At 40.1% G+C, this 15,222-nt stretch overlaps 2 protein-coding genes across 2 annotated transcripts in view; both read right to left on the reverse strand.

Annotated features, from left to right (window-relative positions):
* abca12 (ATP-binding cassette, sub-family A (ABC1), member 12) overlaps window positions 1–9,373 on the reverse strand; it is a 53,562-nt gene extending 44,189 nt beyond the window's left edge. Inside the window, exons 1-16 of the mRNA XM_028393752.1 lie at window positions 9,143–9,373; window positions 8,225–8,302; window positions 8,012–8,105; window positions 6,363–6,501; window positions 5,584–5,714; window positions 5,203–5,270; window positions 4,687–4,857; window positions 4,377–4,570; window positions 4,144–4,262; window positions 3,960–4,060; window positions 3,353–3,499; window positions 2,168–2,319; window positions 1,580–1,713; window positions 972–1,102; window positions 519–683; window positions 157–365 (exon numbers count right to left, since the gene is read on the reverse strand). Coding sequence (XP_028249553.1) covers window positions 157–365; window positions 519–683; window positions 972–1,102; window positions 1,580–1,713; window positions 2,168–2,319; window positions 3,353–3,499; window positions 3,960–4,060; window positions 4,144–4,262; window positions 4,377–4,570; window positions 4,687–4,857; window positions 5,203–5,270; window positions 5,584–5,714; window positions 6,363–6,501; window positions 8,012–8,105; window positions 8,225–8,290 — 2,021 coding nt within the window. The 5' untranslated portion in view covers window positions 8,291–8,302; window positions 9,143–9,373. The remainder of the gene's footprint in view (window positions 1–156; window positions 366–518; window positions 684–971; window positions 1,103–1,579; window positions 1,714–2,167; window positions 2,320–3,352; window positions 3,500–3,959; window positions 4,061–4,143; window positions 4,263–4,376; window positions 4,571–4,686; window positions 4,858–5,202; window positions 5,271–5,583; window positions 5,715–6,362; window positions 6,502–8,011; window positions 8,106–8,224; window positions 8,303–9,142) is intronic.
* A 397-nt stretch (window positions 9,374–9,770) lies between these two features.
* Window positions 9,771–14,739, reverse strand: pofut2 (protein O-fucosyltransferase 2). The gene is made up of 9 exons (XM_028393466.1): window positions 14,540–14,739; window positions 13,791–14,044; window positions 13,557–13,701; window positions 13,316–13,426; window positions 13,038–13,104; window positions 12,755–12,880; window positions 12,483–12,663; window positions 12,254–12,377; window positions 9,771–11,607 (listed from the first exon to the last, which is right to left on the reverse strand). Exons 1-9 carry the CDS (start codon window positions 14,713–14,715, stop codon window positions 11,454–11,456), a joined length of 1,338 nt encoding a protein of 445 aa, XP_028249267.1. The 5' UTR covers window positions 14,716–14,739; the 3' UTR covers window positions 9,771–11,453.
* Window positions 14,740–15,222: the final 483 nt, after the last annotated feature.

Consider the following 15,222-nt stretch of genomic DNA (forward strand, 5'->3'; position numbering starts at 1 on the left):
TATCACTAGGCAATAACTTCTAATTAATTGAGAATCATCTTAGATAAAATTATAATCTGTGATGAATCGGTTTATCAGAACAGAAACAGATATGGAAAGCTACAGGAATCTGTGGAATGAAACCCTGCAAGTACACAAGCAACACTTTCTCAAGACCTTTGCTGAAGAGTTCCAGCAACATCCTGATTGTTGTTGTCTGGCATCCAGTTCATCCAGTATTCTTCACCAAGCTTTGTGCCCAGTCTCTCCAAAAACACACTAAACTGCAGGCTGTTATTGTACAACTTGTGCCACTCAGAGAGGATCATGGGAAGTGTTATGTTGAAGTCTGCCTGGCCCAGGAGGGTGTTGTACATTTCCATGGTCTGGTGAATAAAATACAATAATATAAGAATATAAGACAATATATTTTAAGTTAAGCTAAATTAATCACAAAACTGGCTGTGAAGCATAATGTTGGAGGAAGTGTCATGAAGTTGATATTTTTTATATATTTTTTCCAGTTGAATAACTTTCACCTTGTCAATCAAAGGAATCCAGTCCTTCAGTAGAGCATACTCTAGGGCAGAGTTGTTTTGGCAGATCATTGATGTCCACACCTCAATCTCCACGGTCTTGCCACTCAAGAGCCACTCGAAGTGACGTAAAACATCTTCACATGTGGCATTTGGCAGTGTCACGGTCTGGTGAAACAGATAAAAAAAAGAACAAACCACTCAAAGGAGCTCAATCAATCATCTTAGTCAAAAATCTTCTTTTGTTTTTCACATCACTGATCTGGTTTCCCCAGTTTAACTCTCTATTCTTCTGATGACAAATTAAACACAGGTTTCATATCTAAGCGTCTACTAAACCATAGAAAGACTTTAAAGCGTACGTTCGAAAACAAAAGCACGACTTCTCAAACCTGTCTGATTACTTGGTAACTTGCACTTGCACACAGAATGATGCAGACATTGATAAAAAAATACCTGCAGAATTACGTCCGTCACACTGTCCAGGAAGCGACCAATCCACAGGCTGGCCTGAGTGTGGTTTGTCAGCAGGGTGTGATAAATCATTTGGAGCTGATCAGCATCATTCAGGACATTGTTCATCACTTCTGCAAACCAACAGTAGACAACACTTCTGAGAAACACATCCACCTTTGGACATTTTCCTTTTGTTAAGTCACCCCCAGGACTCACATTACTCAACAATATATCCGATGAACTTGTTTTTTTTGTGAGTGTTCCAGTTTTTCTCTAAGAGGTAACTCTGTGAGTGCTTTAGGTCAACATTTACGATCTTTTATCAGTCCCCTGAGAAAGGGTGCGGTGTTGTTCCTTTCATGTTTTTTATGTACACATTGAAAAGCTAAATGTATTCTATGTACAGAGAACAGTGACCATGACAAAAAAAGGTTAAGTCATGCTATTTACACTAAACACAAGGCTTCCTGTAGGAATCAACTTCTTGAGTTCATCTTTCTGCCATTTTTACTGTAATGGTTGATAACTTGTGAGTTACAAAACTAGTAGAGACAAGAAAACAGCTCTTTTTAGGTGTTCTGAGAATTATAATTGTTTTCTGGTCTTACCCTCTACAGTGTCTTCGGCCAGCGTCATTGTCTGCATAGACTGAAAGGCAGTTCTAAGAATGTCTTGGACCACATCATCCACCGGAGGCAGGATTTTAACAATCTCCAGCACCACTTGACCGACATTTAAAAACCTGTCAAAACATAAGGCCAGACTCAAGATACAACACAAACTGTTCACATGACAGTGAAGACAAATGGGTAGAGTCCCTAATATTCCCATGAAGCAGTCTTAAACATCTCATAACATAATCTGTGGAATAGGGAAGAAGAATATTCTAACCTTTTCAGTGTCTGTATTTAGGGGCAGACTCAATATAAACAGGGACTCAACAGACTTTAATTCTATATGATGTTAATCACTCTAGCAAAATTGTGGATCAACAGCAATAATACTGCTGTGTGAATCCCAGGTGATGACAAAAAAGATGCATAATCCTTAGGGATGTATCATACCCTCTCCATGGTGAATGCAAGAGATTACAGTCAGGATGGATTTACAGGGTGCTGCCTGCCTCTTTGTCGCACAAATCAGGTGATATAATAGTTTAATCGGGGATTTACTTTACAGCGTTAATGTGTACTTACAGCTCCTCCTCGATGCTTTGAGGTTGTGCATCTACACTACGCCGTGCCCTCCTGATGTTGGCGCCCTCAGCCCCTCCCATTAGACTCTGCAGCATCCCTTTGACGAAAGATACATCATGTGGAGCAACATCCTTGCTCCATGTCAGGAGAGCCTGAGAATTACACGGTGAACACACAGAGGAAACAGAAATATATTAAGAGTTATACTTCATCCTTTATTTTTACCACAGTTTAATGCATGTTTTAATCAAACATGGACAGCAATTAAATTCAGTAAACCGTAAAAACAGTGACATTCTTCGTTGCTATATTTTTATTAGTTTTGATTTCTTTCCGTCTGATTTAACATGATGGAGTGTGTGTTTCACAGAACCAGCTAGGTGGTGGAATTGTGGTGCTTGGAAAGAGCAAGCACTACCAAAAACATGCTTGGCAGGTGAGTGGCTGAACTTGTTATATATGTTTATGTAAGTGGATTGTGCAATACAGTAAGAAGATACTGGAAGTCTCTATTTTCCCACAATGAGGATTATATTTATGGTTTAAAAACTCATACAAACACATGAATAAGCCAGCTAAGGCAGCAGGAAACTGCTCTTTATTCTTCTACTAAGGTTTGTTTACATCACTTCTAAGTCATTTTTAGTTTTAGTTCAGAATTTTGTAACTTTTTTTAATTACAGAAAGTTATGAAAGCAGCACTGCACTGTACTGTATGTCACACAGCAGTCCACTACAGGTAACATGACACATGACAATAGTTGCTTGATGCCAATGTCAGATCACTAATGTTTAGTTGACTGTTTGAGCGAGTAAACACAGTAACAGCAGTGTTAGCTAACAGTTTCTGACTGGGAATCATCTCATCAAAACATGCATGCTGTCGTGGCTGTGCTAATTGGACGTCCCTGAGATTTCTGCTCCCCAGATGAGGCCTGAGAGTTGCAGTTGCTTGTTGCCATGACCAACAGCTTTCTCCCAGCTACAGACTAATTATATTCTGAATCTAGTTATTAGTTGTGAAGCCAACACTTGAGAAAGCAAATTAGAAGCAAAGGCAGAAGAACAAGCAGCATGAGACGGCACATAGCAGAGGGACACAAGAAAAGGGCCACCCACACACATCGAATAACTGACTCATTCTCTCCGTTGTTGTTTGTTAAATTCATGATTTAGCCTGCTTACCTGCTTTGCCACCTTGTCAGGACTGATCCAGTTCAAGAGCATATCCACAGTGCCCATGTTGCATGCTGTTGTCAGCCATGCTGGGTTACTGGTGTCGCCACACACGTAAGAAAGGACCGTGACTTTGTCCAACGTCAGGCCAATTGCCTAAGACAGTGAAGACAGCAATGATTATATATATATATATATATATGTACATATATCTGTGTGTGCGTGTGGAAGAATTTCCCACCTTTCTTCATTCCTTACTGGGGATCATGTGCCAGATAATTTCTTAGCCAAGACCAGAATCTCTGCCAACTGCCTACCAAGAAATGTTCTGGCACATAAGCCTGTAAACTGTCTAATTGCTGTTTTTTTATCTCAATTTTTGTCATATTTTATGCTAATGTTAAAAATCTGTTTGTACATTTACAGTACAAATAAGAAAGTCATATAAGAAGAATGTTAACTTCCTGCTGAAACACAGTGAGTCACACAAAGTGACAAGACCAGTTTGACATAAAGCCTGAAATGTAAGATTGCTGTCATTTTATTTCAAACTCCAGTGTGTAAAGAAATGTGACATGTGTATTAACTGTACAGGGGGGCCTGTAGTGGGACGTACCATGTCCAGTGGTATCTTAACCTGCTGCAGAAGATTCTTCACCACATCATTCAGTGTGTTATCGTTCAATGTGACGACCTCTCCAAGGGGAATGGAGGCATCTAAACAGAGTTACAATACATGGTCAGAGGCAACTCACTTCTTCTGGTGTCTGTGTACAGTAACGCTGATGGTGCATATTTACATTTGCCAGGCCAGTTTTGAACATAGTGGATGATGTTGATGCCTCCAGCCAACACTGGATACAGTGTGGAGAGCGAGGGAGCAACTTCAGGGAAATTGCTCTCAATGACACGCATTGCCCTAAAGAAGGATGACCACAAGGAAAAATATTTAATGATCAAAACAAAACAGAGCTGATTAAAAGGAGCAGTAAGACTGAAGAGCTATGTCACAGCCTTTTATTAGGAGCATTACCTCTGTATGTTTGTGAGTAAGACTTCTGTGGTGTCCAGCACTTGGTTGACAGACCCGGCAGACAAGAGCTGAGGAACAGCTAGCAGGGTCTCCCACAGCGAGGTCTCACTTTGCAGCTGATTGAAGAGCATCACCCCCATCCCAGCCGCCGACATCAATCCCTCTGGGTTAGTCCGCATCAAGTCCGTCAGTACCTGACACAGACGACATCCAAGTTACCAAATAACACATGTCACAGCAACTATGTGTGTAATAACTTACACACACATGAAAACAGTATGCAGGCATAAACCTGTAGAGTCAAACCAACCTGGTTGAGTGTATAGAGAGAGACTTCAAGCACGGTGTCATTGGTTCTGCAGAACGTCACCACGGCGACGGTGATGGCATCAGGTGAGGTTGTGTTTATCATGGGCAGAGTCACTGTGCAGACGGCCCTCTTTAGCAGGTTCACTGAGCTCAACATGTTGTCCAAAGCCTCCTGCATGGAATATGATGCACATTATAAGTTATTACACTTTCAGATTCAGGATATTATTCAGCTCAAAGAACATTATTATTATTATTATTATTTTTATTATTATATTATTTGAAACTATTTTGGGGTTTCCAGTCCTCAAATACATTTTTCTATGCTATACAAAGAATTAGTCTCTGTGGATTTGAATTTGATTTCCAGGGGACTTAGGATGCATTTTGCATTATCAATCAGAGAATAAAATCATGAGAATGTACACAACAATGAAAACAGAGTGCGAAGAGGAGGGACTGCAGACCTACAGTATTTCACGGGTAGGTGAATATTTTGTATCCTAATAATACCCACCTTATCTTGCAGAAAAGTGGTGTTGATGTTCAAAGAGACATTATTGGATCCACCTTGGTAAGATGAACCTATGATTGAAGAAAAAATATGATTACACTGATACCTGATAATACAGTCAACCTAAAAATGGAAATAATATTTTCCCGCGTTCTTCTATAAAGGATCCCTGTGTTTGCTGGTATGAAACATGTACATACTGTAACATTACTCTTCTATCGTATTACATAAGCTTCAGTTACAAAATACCATCAAATGCTTGCCCACAAAGTGTAGAGATAGGGTTTCTATGAAGGCAACTCTTAAAACAGTAGATGTGAAGTTTGTAACTTTTTTGTATTGCATAGAGTATAGGAAGATCTGTGATTACATGAGGGAACATACCCAAAATGTTCTCCAAGAACCTCATCAGTGCTGCAGGATTATTGGTGGAGTCATTGGGGAAAGCAAAGTTGAAAAGATCTCCCCCCTCAAACAGGTTCCCCAGTGGAGAAGAGTCCGGCAAGGCAGCAGACCTGTCATAGAGTCAAAATTATTGTTGATGTATGCTAAATATGTTAATAAATTGAGTGACTAGAATTGTTGATTGTTAACTGCAGCACTTGACACACAGGAAACAGGAAACACACACAAAATGCTCAGGTTGGACTTTGCTCCTCTAAAACCAAACAAAACAGTGGACAAAGGAGCTTAGACAAACAGGTTTTTCCAGCAGCCACCACCATGTTTGTGTGGGGGATCTATGTTCTAGAGACAGTGTATCACCTTAAACAAGGAATTTCCTCACACTGACCTTGCTTTTTAACACTCAAACAAAGCATGGTTATGTAATGCAGTGTGCTGGCAGACACATAAGACATAAAGAGTATTCTGCTGCAGAACAAACTGTGGCATTATAACAAGGCAAGGATTAAGATTTCCCCTCATCCACAGGGAGATGTTTGTTGTTGGTATATTTCCATGATCACACTGACTCATCATCTCCTGTGATCCTGCTGTGCCGAGGTGTGACACATGGCCCACAGAGGCATGCGATGTTTCATGAAGCTGCATAGATGCAGGGTTGCTGAATGAAGATATAACTGAACATGTTTGCATCTGGTGTTTTGTTGGGATAGATGAGATGGTGAATAGTACACAATCTGTACTGATGAATGAGGTACCTTGAATTCCCCGATGACTTGGCTGCATCTGGGGTCTCCAGCCGGGATTTGTTACGACAGCTGCTGTCTGTGTTGCACATGAGGGTCTGCAGGAAAGGGAATAAGCCTGTGCTGGGCAGGTTTCTGGGCCCCACGTAGCCTGAAGGAGACATAACAGGAATTAAATGGTAATTGTACAACATTAAACAAATACAATTCTTACATTAGATCTGAGTTAGGGATGGAATTCATAACAACACAACACAAGACTAAGTACAAGTTGTAGTCAAGCAGTAATGCTACAGCCAGACAAACTATGTGGAACAGCATATGTCTGGTATTCAGCATGCCGTTATCCTACAGATGTACTTTACTCAAAGTTCCCATTAGTCAAAGTATAGTATACAGTTGCAATCTGATTTTTCCAAGACTGTATGGACTCACAATCCTGATTTTTAAATGAAAACTTAGGTTACTTCTGATCAGATCTGATTCATGGCCATGTGACCTGAACAAGAGCCAAATCTGACATGCATAGTAGCCTTATTGGTTGTACTCCCACATTTCTTAACTTATTAAAGCACATAACTTTAAATGACTGCAGACATCATATTGCAGATGAGTGATTCTGAAATTAAAAAAATCTGAGAGACGGTGTCACTTATGATTTTCATGAAGGGTCCACACATGGCAGGACTGTATCAAACTATGCTCAATACTAATCTATAGTATTCAGTAAGTTGCTATTTTTTTATTTTAGTTTACATAAACACAGCTTTGTATATTTTTTGTTAATTCATGTCTATATGTATTTTTTTTGTTTTTCATTTTTATTTTTTCACCGAACATCACTTTAGACTAAACATGAAACACCATGCTGGTCAAGATACTGAAGATGATTCTGTTCCCCCTTTGGAGGTGTGGTCTGTGTTTACTCAGCTTGGTTCCAGCAAGTACAAAAGAACCAACACATCAGACACCCCTTTAACAGTAGAACACACTGGGATTATTGAATGCATCCATAGAATCTGTCCATAAAGGTGGACACACAAAAGAGGGGAGGCGATGTGAAAGTTAATACCAAAGTTTTTTTTTTTACTGTTGATCTGGTGGTTCTTTAGGAGGAGGCATATGTTTTTAATGTACTGCTGCTGTATTAAAATGCAGTAATGTGAGGTTGGGGTAAAATCAAGCAGTGACAGGAGAGGTTTGCATCTGCATTCTGCCACTCCTGTCGGTTGCATTCCATCTCTGTAAAGATCAGCAAAAATTGTATTTGATTTGAAGGATCATTGTTATTTAAGTTCATTTGTCCTCTTGTTTACCTTGATTGAGGAACTGGAATGTCATTAAGTGTGTGGGTGGGTGCTTTAACAAACATGTAGTGCCAAAAAGCAAATGCCTTTTCAGTGCCAAGAATTTCTACTCTTAAAAATTATAGAAAGTATCAGTATCAGACTTATATAAGATAGATTTTTTTGTGGCCTGTGCAACTAAAGCTACAATTAAAAAAAGCAAACAAACAAAAACAAAAAAATCCTTCATTGAACAACATTAAGCCTCCTCTTTGTAAATATTCACATTTTTGACACAGAGCCATTTAAATAAATCACATTTACCAACAAAGACTTAAATCAATGCACCATTTTTAGTGTGTTTTTTACACTCACATGTGTCTCTCACTACGGGTGGGAACTTGTTACGGGTCACCGCCACGACGATGAAGATGATCAGAGGCCAGGTGATCAGAGTCAGGGACCATAACTGCAACACAAAGTAGTGTAAAATAGTTTATTAAGAGCTTTTCTCCAAAACTATACTATAGGGGACACATTTGTGCCATATATATTCTCCACATTCTTTAAAACTGTAACGTCACTCACCGGCTGCCTGACCACAGCCAGTCCATTCTTCCAGAGAAGAAGCTGCAGCTGCCGGAAGAAGGCCATCGGTAGAGGAAGCTAAAATAAACACGCAAAATATGAAAATGAGTTGTCAGTCTATTGGGGAAATTGCAGTAGAGTATGTATTCATAATGTGTAGGCTGGACTTAGACAAATAAGGTAATGATGGATGTATGAAAATATATATAAAAACATTTACCCATAACTGCCCCCTCTCTCTCTCTACATCAGAACTTATCTTTGTCTATAGGCTACTGTCCACAGAAGAAGCTGCATATTCATTTTATGAGGCCTAATATTATCACACTTATTAAGGTAGTTGTTTCTGGATTTGCTGTATTCAAGTGGATTCATTTCAGTCTTTCACAGTTCAGTTTTACACACCATTTTCTCAAAAATGTTACATATGCTGCTCTACTCTGCCCTACTGCTACAGGAACACAAATACGTCTCTTCTACTAAACCCTTAAAGAGAACCTGCTAAAACTGTCTACTGCTGAAGGTTATCAGTCACCCAGGTCATTTTCAGGTCATTCATACTCCTGAAACACATACCGGACGATGGTGTTCTTTCTCTGACAGTGTCTGTCCCTTTTCCTGTTGTTTTTGTGGCCACAAGGCCCACCAACAACAGGAAGAAAGACAGCAACCTACAGAAAAAGAACATCGTCATCCCATAGGTTTCAGAGAAACGCCGTAGGGAGGAGCAGCCAAACGTCCTCAAGAAACCCCTACAAGTCCAGATGGACTCGCTTTAAGCTTCTGAATGTCTACTGCTGAAAAGCAATAATTTCATTGGTTTATCAGGTGAAAACCTAAACACAAAAATCATTAATCTGTTAGTAGCTTTACCACATCCTCACTTCATCAGGGTCTTAAACACCACTGCTCACTTACCTTCCTTGGCTGTCCTCTTAAATGATTTGCTATCTGACTGTAGCTCTCAGTTGTGTTAGGCAGGGCATAGCGCTAAGGTGGCCCTTAGCAGGACGCCCATTCCATCAGTCAGTCGCAGGCAGTGAAAAAAAAAACATAAAAATCACTCAAAGGCAGAAAAAGAACAATCCTCTTTGAAAGACACCTGCTGCTGGAAACACTATGTCTGAGAGGTGTACCTATGCTGCAGGTAGCTCCACCTGTGTGCGTGAGAGAGAGAGAGAGAGTCAATCTGTGCAATAAGGGTGTGTATGCCTGTGTGGAACCTGTCTGTCCAAAACAAAGCAGGTAACACATGACTTCCTGTAGAAGGACTGGGTACACATTACATATAGGTAGGCTACATAATATGAAATAAATGAGTCAACTATTACATTTAGAGGACAATAGGGGTTGTTTGCTATTCCCTGGGTACATTAACCCAACACTAATGGTTAAAAACAGGCCTCTATAAAAGGTTTATTTCCTTACTTGAAGGTTGTGCATGGTGTACTATGTTCATCTTCTTAAATATAACCAATGTGATCTATAATTATAGATTTATTAACCTATATTTCTTCATGAATAAAATGAAATTTGAAAAAAAAAATCAGAATAACAACAGGTTTATCACATTAAAAAAATATGGCTTTACAGGTGACAAATTACAGAGTAAGCCATTGTAGGTTGTTGTCGGGCAGGTGTGGGTCACCACAGGGAAAAGTCACACAGTAAAAAACAATGCAGTGAATTCTCCAGACATTTGAGTTTTCATAATGGTGTGAGGAGAGAAACGAAACCTTAGTAATAGCCCAAGAGACACCAAGACTACAGCGTGCGAGCTGAGAATTTAAAATGATTCCATCAGATACAGAGCGACTGCTGTTGTTGTGGACAATGACTGTCATAAAGTCTTTGACAGTAACATTTGTCATAAGGCAAAGTATCATTATATAAATTCTTACTCCATTACTGTACAACATGCTTTAAAACAACAATTCAAACAATAGATACAATACAAAGCTACAGGGCTGGGCAGATAAATGACACTCGACACACCTGCATTGTTGAGAGAAAAAAAAAAAAGAACTCCATCATCAGGGCAGCCTTACTGGTTTTTTCACCTTTGATAACAGATAGATATGGGAAAAAGGTCAGACACACAGGGTGCAGGGTGAGGGCTGTACGTGTCAAAGACCTGACATAATCTCTTTAACAAATAGTCAATACATATAAATGCATGCACAATATTTTATTATTTTAGGCCGTGAATTCTCAACTTGAAAACACGCTGCATATCATTTTCACCAGGAGGGATTTACGGTACATCACTCTTAAACCCACGCTGATGACATAATCTGGTTTAGATGTAATGTTGCACATGTGTGTATATGTAAAAAATTGAAACGGCACACGCTGAGAACCAAAACTACCCGACTAAGGTACGGTACAAAGAATTGTGGGTGATTAGGGAATGTTGTAAGGACTTAAAGGTGTCTGGTCATCGTTACTTGAGCCATTCACTATAACTCATGATCCATTTACAAAATAAAATAGAATGTGAAGCAGGTATATACAAAAGTATTTGAGAAACACTGTATGAAAAAGCTCATATAAACTGATTGTATGTGTGGTGTGTTTCACTACAGTTGTTCTTAGTGGTTGTACTATACACAGCTAACACAGTGATGGGCTATATCTAATGTACAGTACAGTGTGGTTTAAAAACAGGCCAATCAAGCAGGACAACACTATAGTACTTGATATATTTCCAGTCATATTTCCACCCATTAAAATATCAGTAATACTGTTTAGTGTCCCCAACAAACGAACTATAATTCCAGATATATCCTAAAAATACATAGGAAAATGTTTCCCATCTATCAAGTGCATTGCATTATTTAACATGAAACTCCTGGTGTGTTTCATTCATCCTTTGTTTATGATCCCTGAATTCTACTTCATACTGCTGCTGTGCTGTCACTGAAAATAAATATTGTAAATGTTCTAAAATACCAGCCTCAACACACACGACCTAAAAATATATGTAGATTTAATTGTTGATCAATCATTACAGTAACACATGTTTGGCAGCTCCATTTTTGGCCTTTTCAGCATAAAGTTCAGTCACAGTGGTCACTACAGACCTACATATTGCACAACACTCACACCGAGAGGTTTAAAAATATACAACAACAGAGAAAAGCAGTTAAACTGTCTGCTCCATACTAATAAATGTCACTTTTAACACTGCTTTTGGCACTTGTGTGTCAGGAAAAAGTCAGAGGTCACATCAGTAAACTATTTTCCAGTGCGTGGGTTGTTCACATTCTTTCTCGGTGTCCCCGCAGAAACGATTGTACGTGGTTTTGGGGTTGAAACCCAGGATCTCCCGCTCCTCGTGGATCCTAAAGGAGAAAGTGGACACTGATGTTCCTATGAAGAATCTGCAAAGAAAATAAATAAGAAAAAAAGAAGAAAAGTGGTGCAGAGTACAGTGGAAAGCTACAGGAATGTAACAGTGATTGTAGCATGAGATACTATAACAGGTCCTTCAGGTTGACAGTTTCTGTGAACATCCATCCCTCCATTTTCTTAACCTGCCTAGTCCTGTATGGGAGGCTGTAGCCTGTCAATGGTGAGAGGCGGGATACGTCCTGAATAGGTCACCAGTCTATCTCGACTTCCATGAACATGTACATTATAATAGTGAAATGACTGTTCTTCACTATCAGTAGTTAGCTGTTATTCTCACTAATAATTTCCTTATAGGTTAGCTGCAGTACACCTGATTTTAATCTTAATCTTTAATCTGGAACTGATGCAAATGATCTAAAAATAGTAATATTGTCAACAGAGAGGAGTAGCAGCAGCCACAACTGTGAACTCTAACACCGTGCTTAATTTGCCAACCACGTGTCAGCAATCTTAGGGGCAGCTGGTCCTAAGTATTTAGTCAGTGGAGAAGATCTTAAATTAAATTAAAAAGTTATGCACTTGTATGTAACAAAAAAGCTTTTTTTTTTTATTATTGTCCAATCAACCACCTGAATGTCACATCAAGTCTGAAACAGCTAAAACAAACAGACTTACCTTGCATGTGCACATATCCACTGATCAATGATGGCCACGCCTCCATCTTTAAGGAGCTCTAGGTCCTCTATGGACGGCTCATACCGCACCATGTCCGGTAACAATTTCTTCAGCTCCTTTAATTCTACAAAAGTTTACACATGATTATAAAACTGTGTATGGTTACCATGATATGTTGTGAATTCCAGTATAATTTATTACAGAATAACTCACTGTAACATGCCGTTACCTTCATCATCTGCATCTGTGGCAACAAACACTTTGTCAAGTTTGTGTTTCTTCATCAAGCTGCGAATTTTTTTGATCGCGCCCTTAAGGCTGGGAACGTCCTCTCTGTGACCCCAGATAAAATCCTTCCTGCGTAGGTGGACACCCAGATATGGACCACCTCCAGCTGAGCCAAGCTTGGCCTGAGGGGGACGTAAAGAGACAGCAGACGACTGTCTTACAAATGCTTCAAACTTCTGAATGATAAACTTGTTTTGAGGTGAGATAACATACTTTCATGCGAGTCCAGTCCTCGCTGTACACTGTGTGGTCACGCTCATCGCTAGAGTTCAGGTACTTGGATCTGAAGTCATCTCCAATGATTCGTAGGTGTTTAGCGAACACCATGCTGCGGCGGGTCTAGAGGAGACAGACATAGATCAAAGATCAGTTTACAAACAGGAAAATGTGCTTTAAACCACTGAGTTATATAATACTTTGTAACACATCATGAACAAAAACCTTTATTAGTAAAACAAGACCTAACTGTTCAATCCAGTTATATTACTTGACTTACATCCCAGTAATCTTTCCCAGCATAATGATCATGAAGGAGTGTCTCTGCTCGGTCTAGCATAATTGATCTGCAAAAGAGCAGCATAAGAACAGTTTAACTCTGCAAGTGTCAGTAGGAGTGTAAGTAACACCTGATCTAACGCCTGATTTTCCAGACTTTTGGAGGTGCTCATGTGTACCACCAGTTATAACACGCAAAAATACAGTATAAGCTTTCTTCCTTAACATTCTGAATAAAATCAACTATACATAATTTTATACTAGCATCTGTAGACTTACGTTGCTGAGATGTTTCTCTGGAGAACCGGGGCCATGATTGAAGCATGGCCTTGGGCTGATATACATGTCACATTCCGTGCTCTCGTCTCCTCATAGCCCCAAAACCAACCCCTAAAACAAATTAAACAAGATCAGCTGATAATAAATAGTGATGCTGGTCAATCTATATCTATCCATCTATCTATTGACGCATATTTTATATTCTATATTGTATACTTATCTGTGTATTGTATTGCTTTACCTGTAGTAGCCTTGTTTGTCTTTGGAGTACATTAATTTTTCAATGCATGGCCGCTCATCGATTTTTTCTTCCCATTTCCCATCAGTCCATCCCTCAGCATAGTTCTGCAGTACCAGAACCTGGTCTATAAACGGACCCCCATTCTCTGCACCACATCGGACACACAGAAACACTCTCAGTGGCTGCCTAATGTGGTTTAAATTCTAGTCTGGGTAACTAAACTGGAAAGCTTACCAGCTATGAATTCCTCATACTCAATGACGGGCACGTTTGCCTGCAGACTCGTGAGGCTGAAAAACTCCCCCCATGGGATGCGGATCTGGTGGAGGTTGGGGCTCTGCCAGTGGTAGAGCCGTCCCCACGGGGGAAGCACCAGCACCCAGTCATCCCCGTTCTTTCTCAAAGTTTTGACCAGGGAGGCCATGCGGATGTAGACATCTCTGCGCAGGTTGAAACCCTCCGGGGGGTTCACATCGTACAGAAGGTACCTGAAATGACAACAAGGGACGTGAAAAAAAGGCAGGAAAAAGGCAACAACTAACACAAACAATGGCTTATTTATTGTAGTAAACAACACAGCGTTCATCCCAGATAACAGAACATTTGAATGAAGAAGAAACAATTTAACGACATTAAGTGTCGTTACTTGTAGACTATTTAAATGTCGAAATTTGCTACAACACAGTAGTGTTCTGACAGTCGTATAAAGATGTTGTCTACACCAGTTCTGAGGTTCTTATACGTAAGATGTCATTAAATTGACAACTTTGACAATGGAGTCACGTACATCGCTCTTCGCTCACAGCAGCTAAAGAGGTTTTGACTCAAGACTACCGAACCACACAGACACACAGACTAAAGAGCCAAGACTTAGTTTTACCTCGCAAATTACTATTATAAGTGAACACAAACAACCACTGTACACAAATGCACGTTAGCATCGCATGCTAGCTAACCGCATGCTAACACAACAGTGGACTCACCGCAGGTCCCTCGCGGCCGCCACAGGCACGGTAGCCGTCTGACTTGCACTGAACACATTTTCACAGTTTACCGTTTCGAGGAATGCAAACGCGACGAAGAAAGACAGAAGACATGCGCTGAAATAATGCGTTGAAGCAATGACTATCACTGGTATATGCAGCGCACCGTGCGCCATATTGCCTCTGAGCCACGCACTTCCGGAAGCTGAACAAGCATCTGCACAGTTGCCAAGCAACCAAGCGAGTTATGCATGGCCTGTGGCAATAAAGATGAGCTCCTCAGAAGTGAAGCCAAAACATTTATAATGCGCCACCTATGGGCAATGAGCAGTGATTACAGGTATGTTTTTGAACCAGGAGAGTTTAGGTAGTTCTGTAGTTAGCTTCTGTGATACCATTTGCTCTATCTGTTCCTTCTTGCAGAAAAAATACTACCATTAGATGGAACATGTGTCAAACCTGGACCCCTACCAACCTGCTGTCTCACTCTACTTTACGTCTTTACTTAATGTCACATCTATATAGGAGGAACACCCACCCCAGAGTCCTTTTCAGTGCCTTAAACTGGGTTTATGCTATGATTATTCAAGTTGGTGGAAAAGCGGAGACTGTTGGACGTGGACACAGGCAGCTGCAACTGGCTCTTCAACATCCTGACCCAGCATCATCAGGCAGCCAAGGTG

The sequence above is a fragment of the Parambassis ranga genome, chromosome 21 (assembly GCF_900634625.1).
Source record: "Parambassis ranga chromosome 21, fParRan2.1, whole genome shotgun sequence".
Lineage (NCBI taxonomy): Eukaryota > Metazoa > Chordata > Actinopteri > Ambassidae > Parambassis > Parambassis ranga.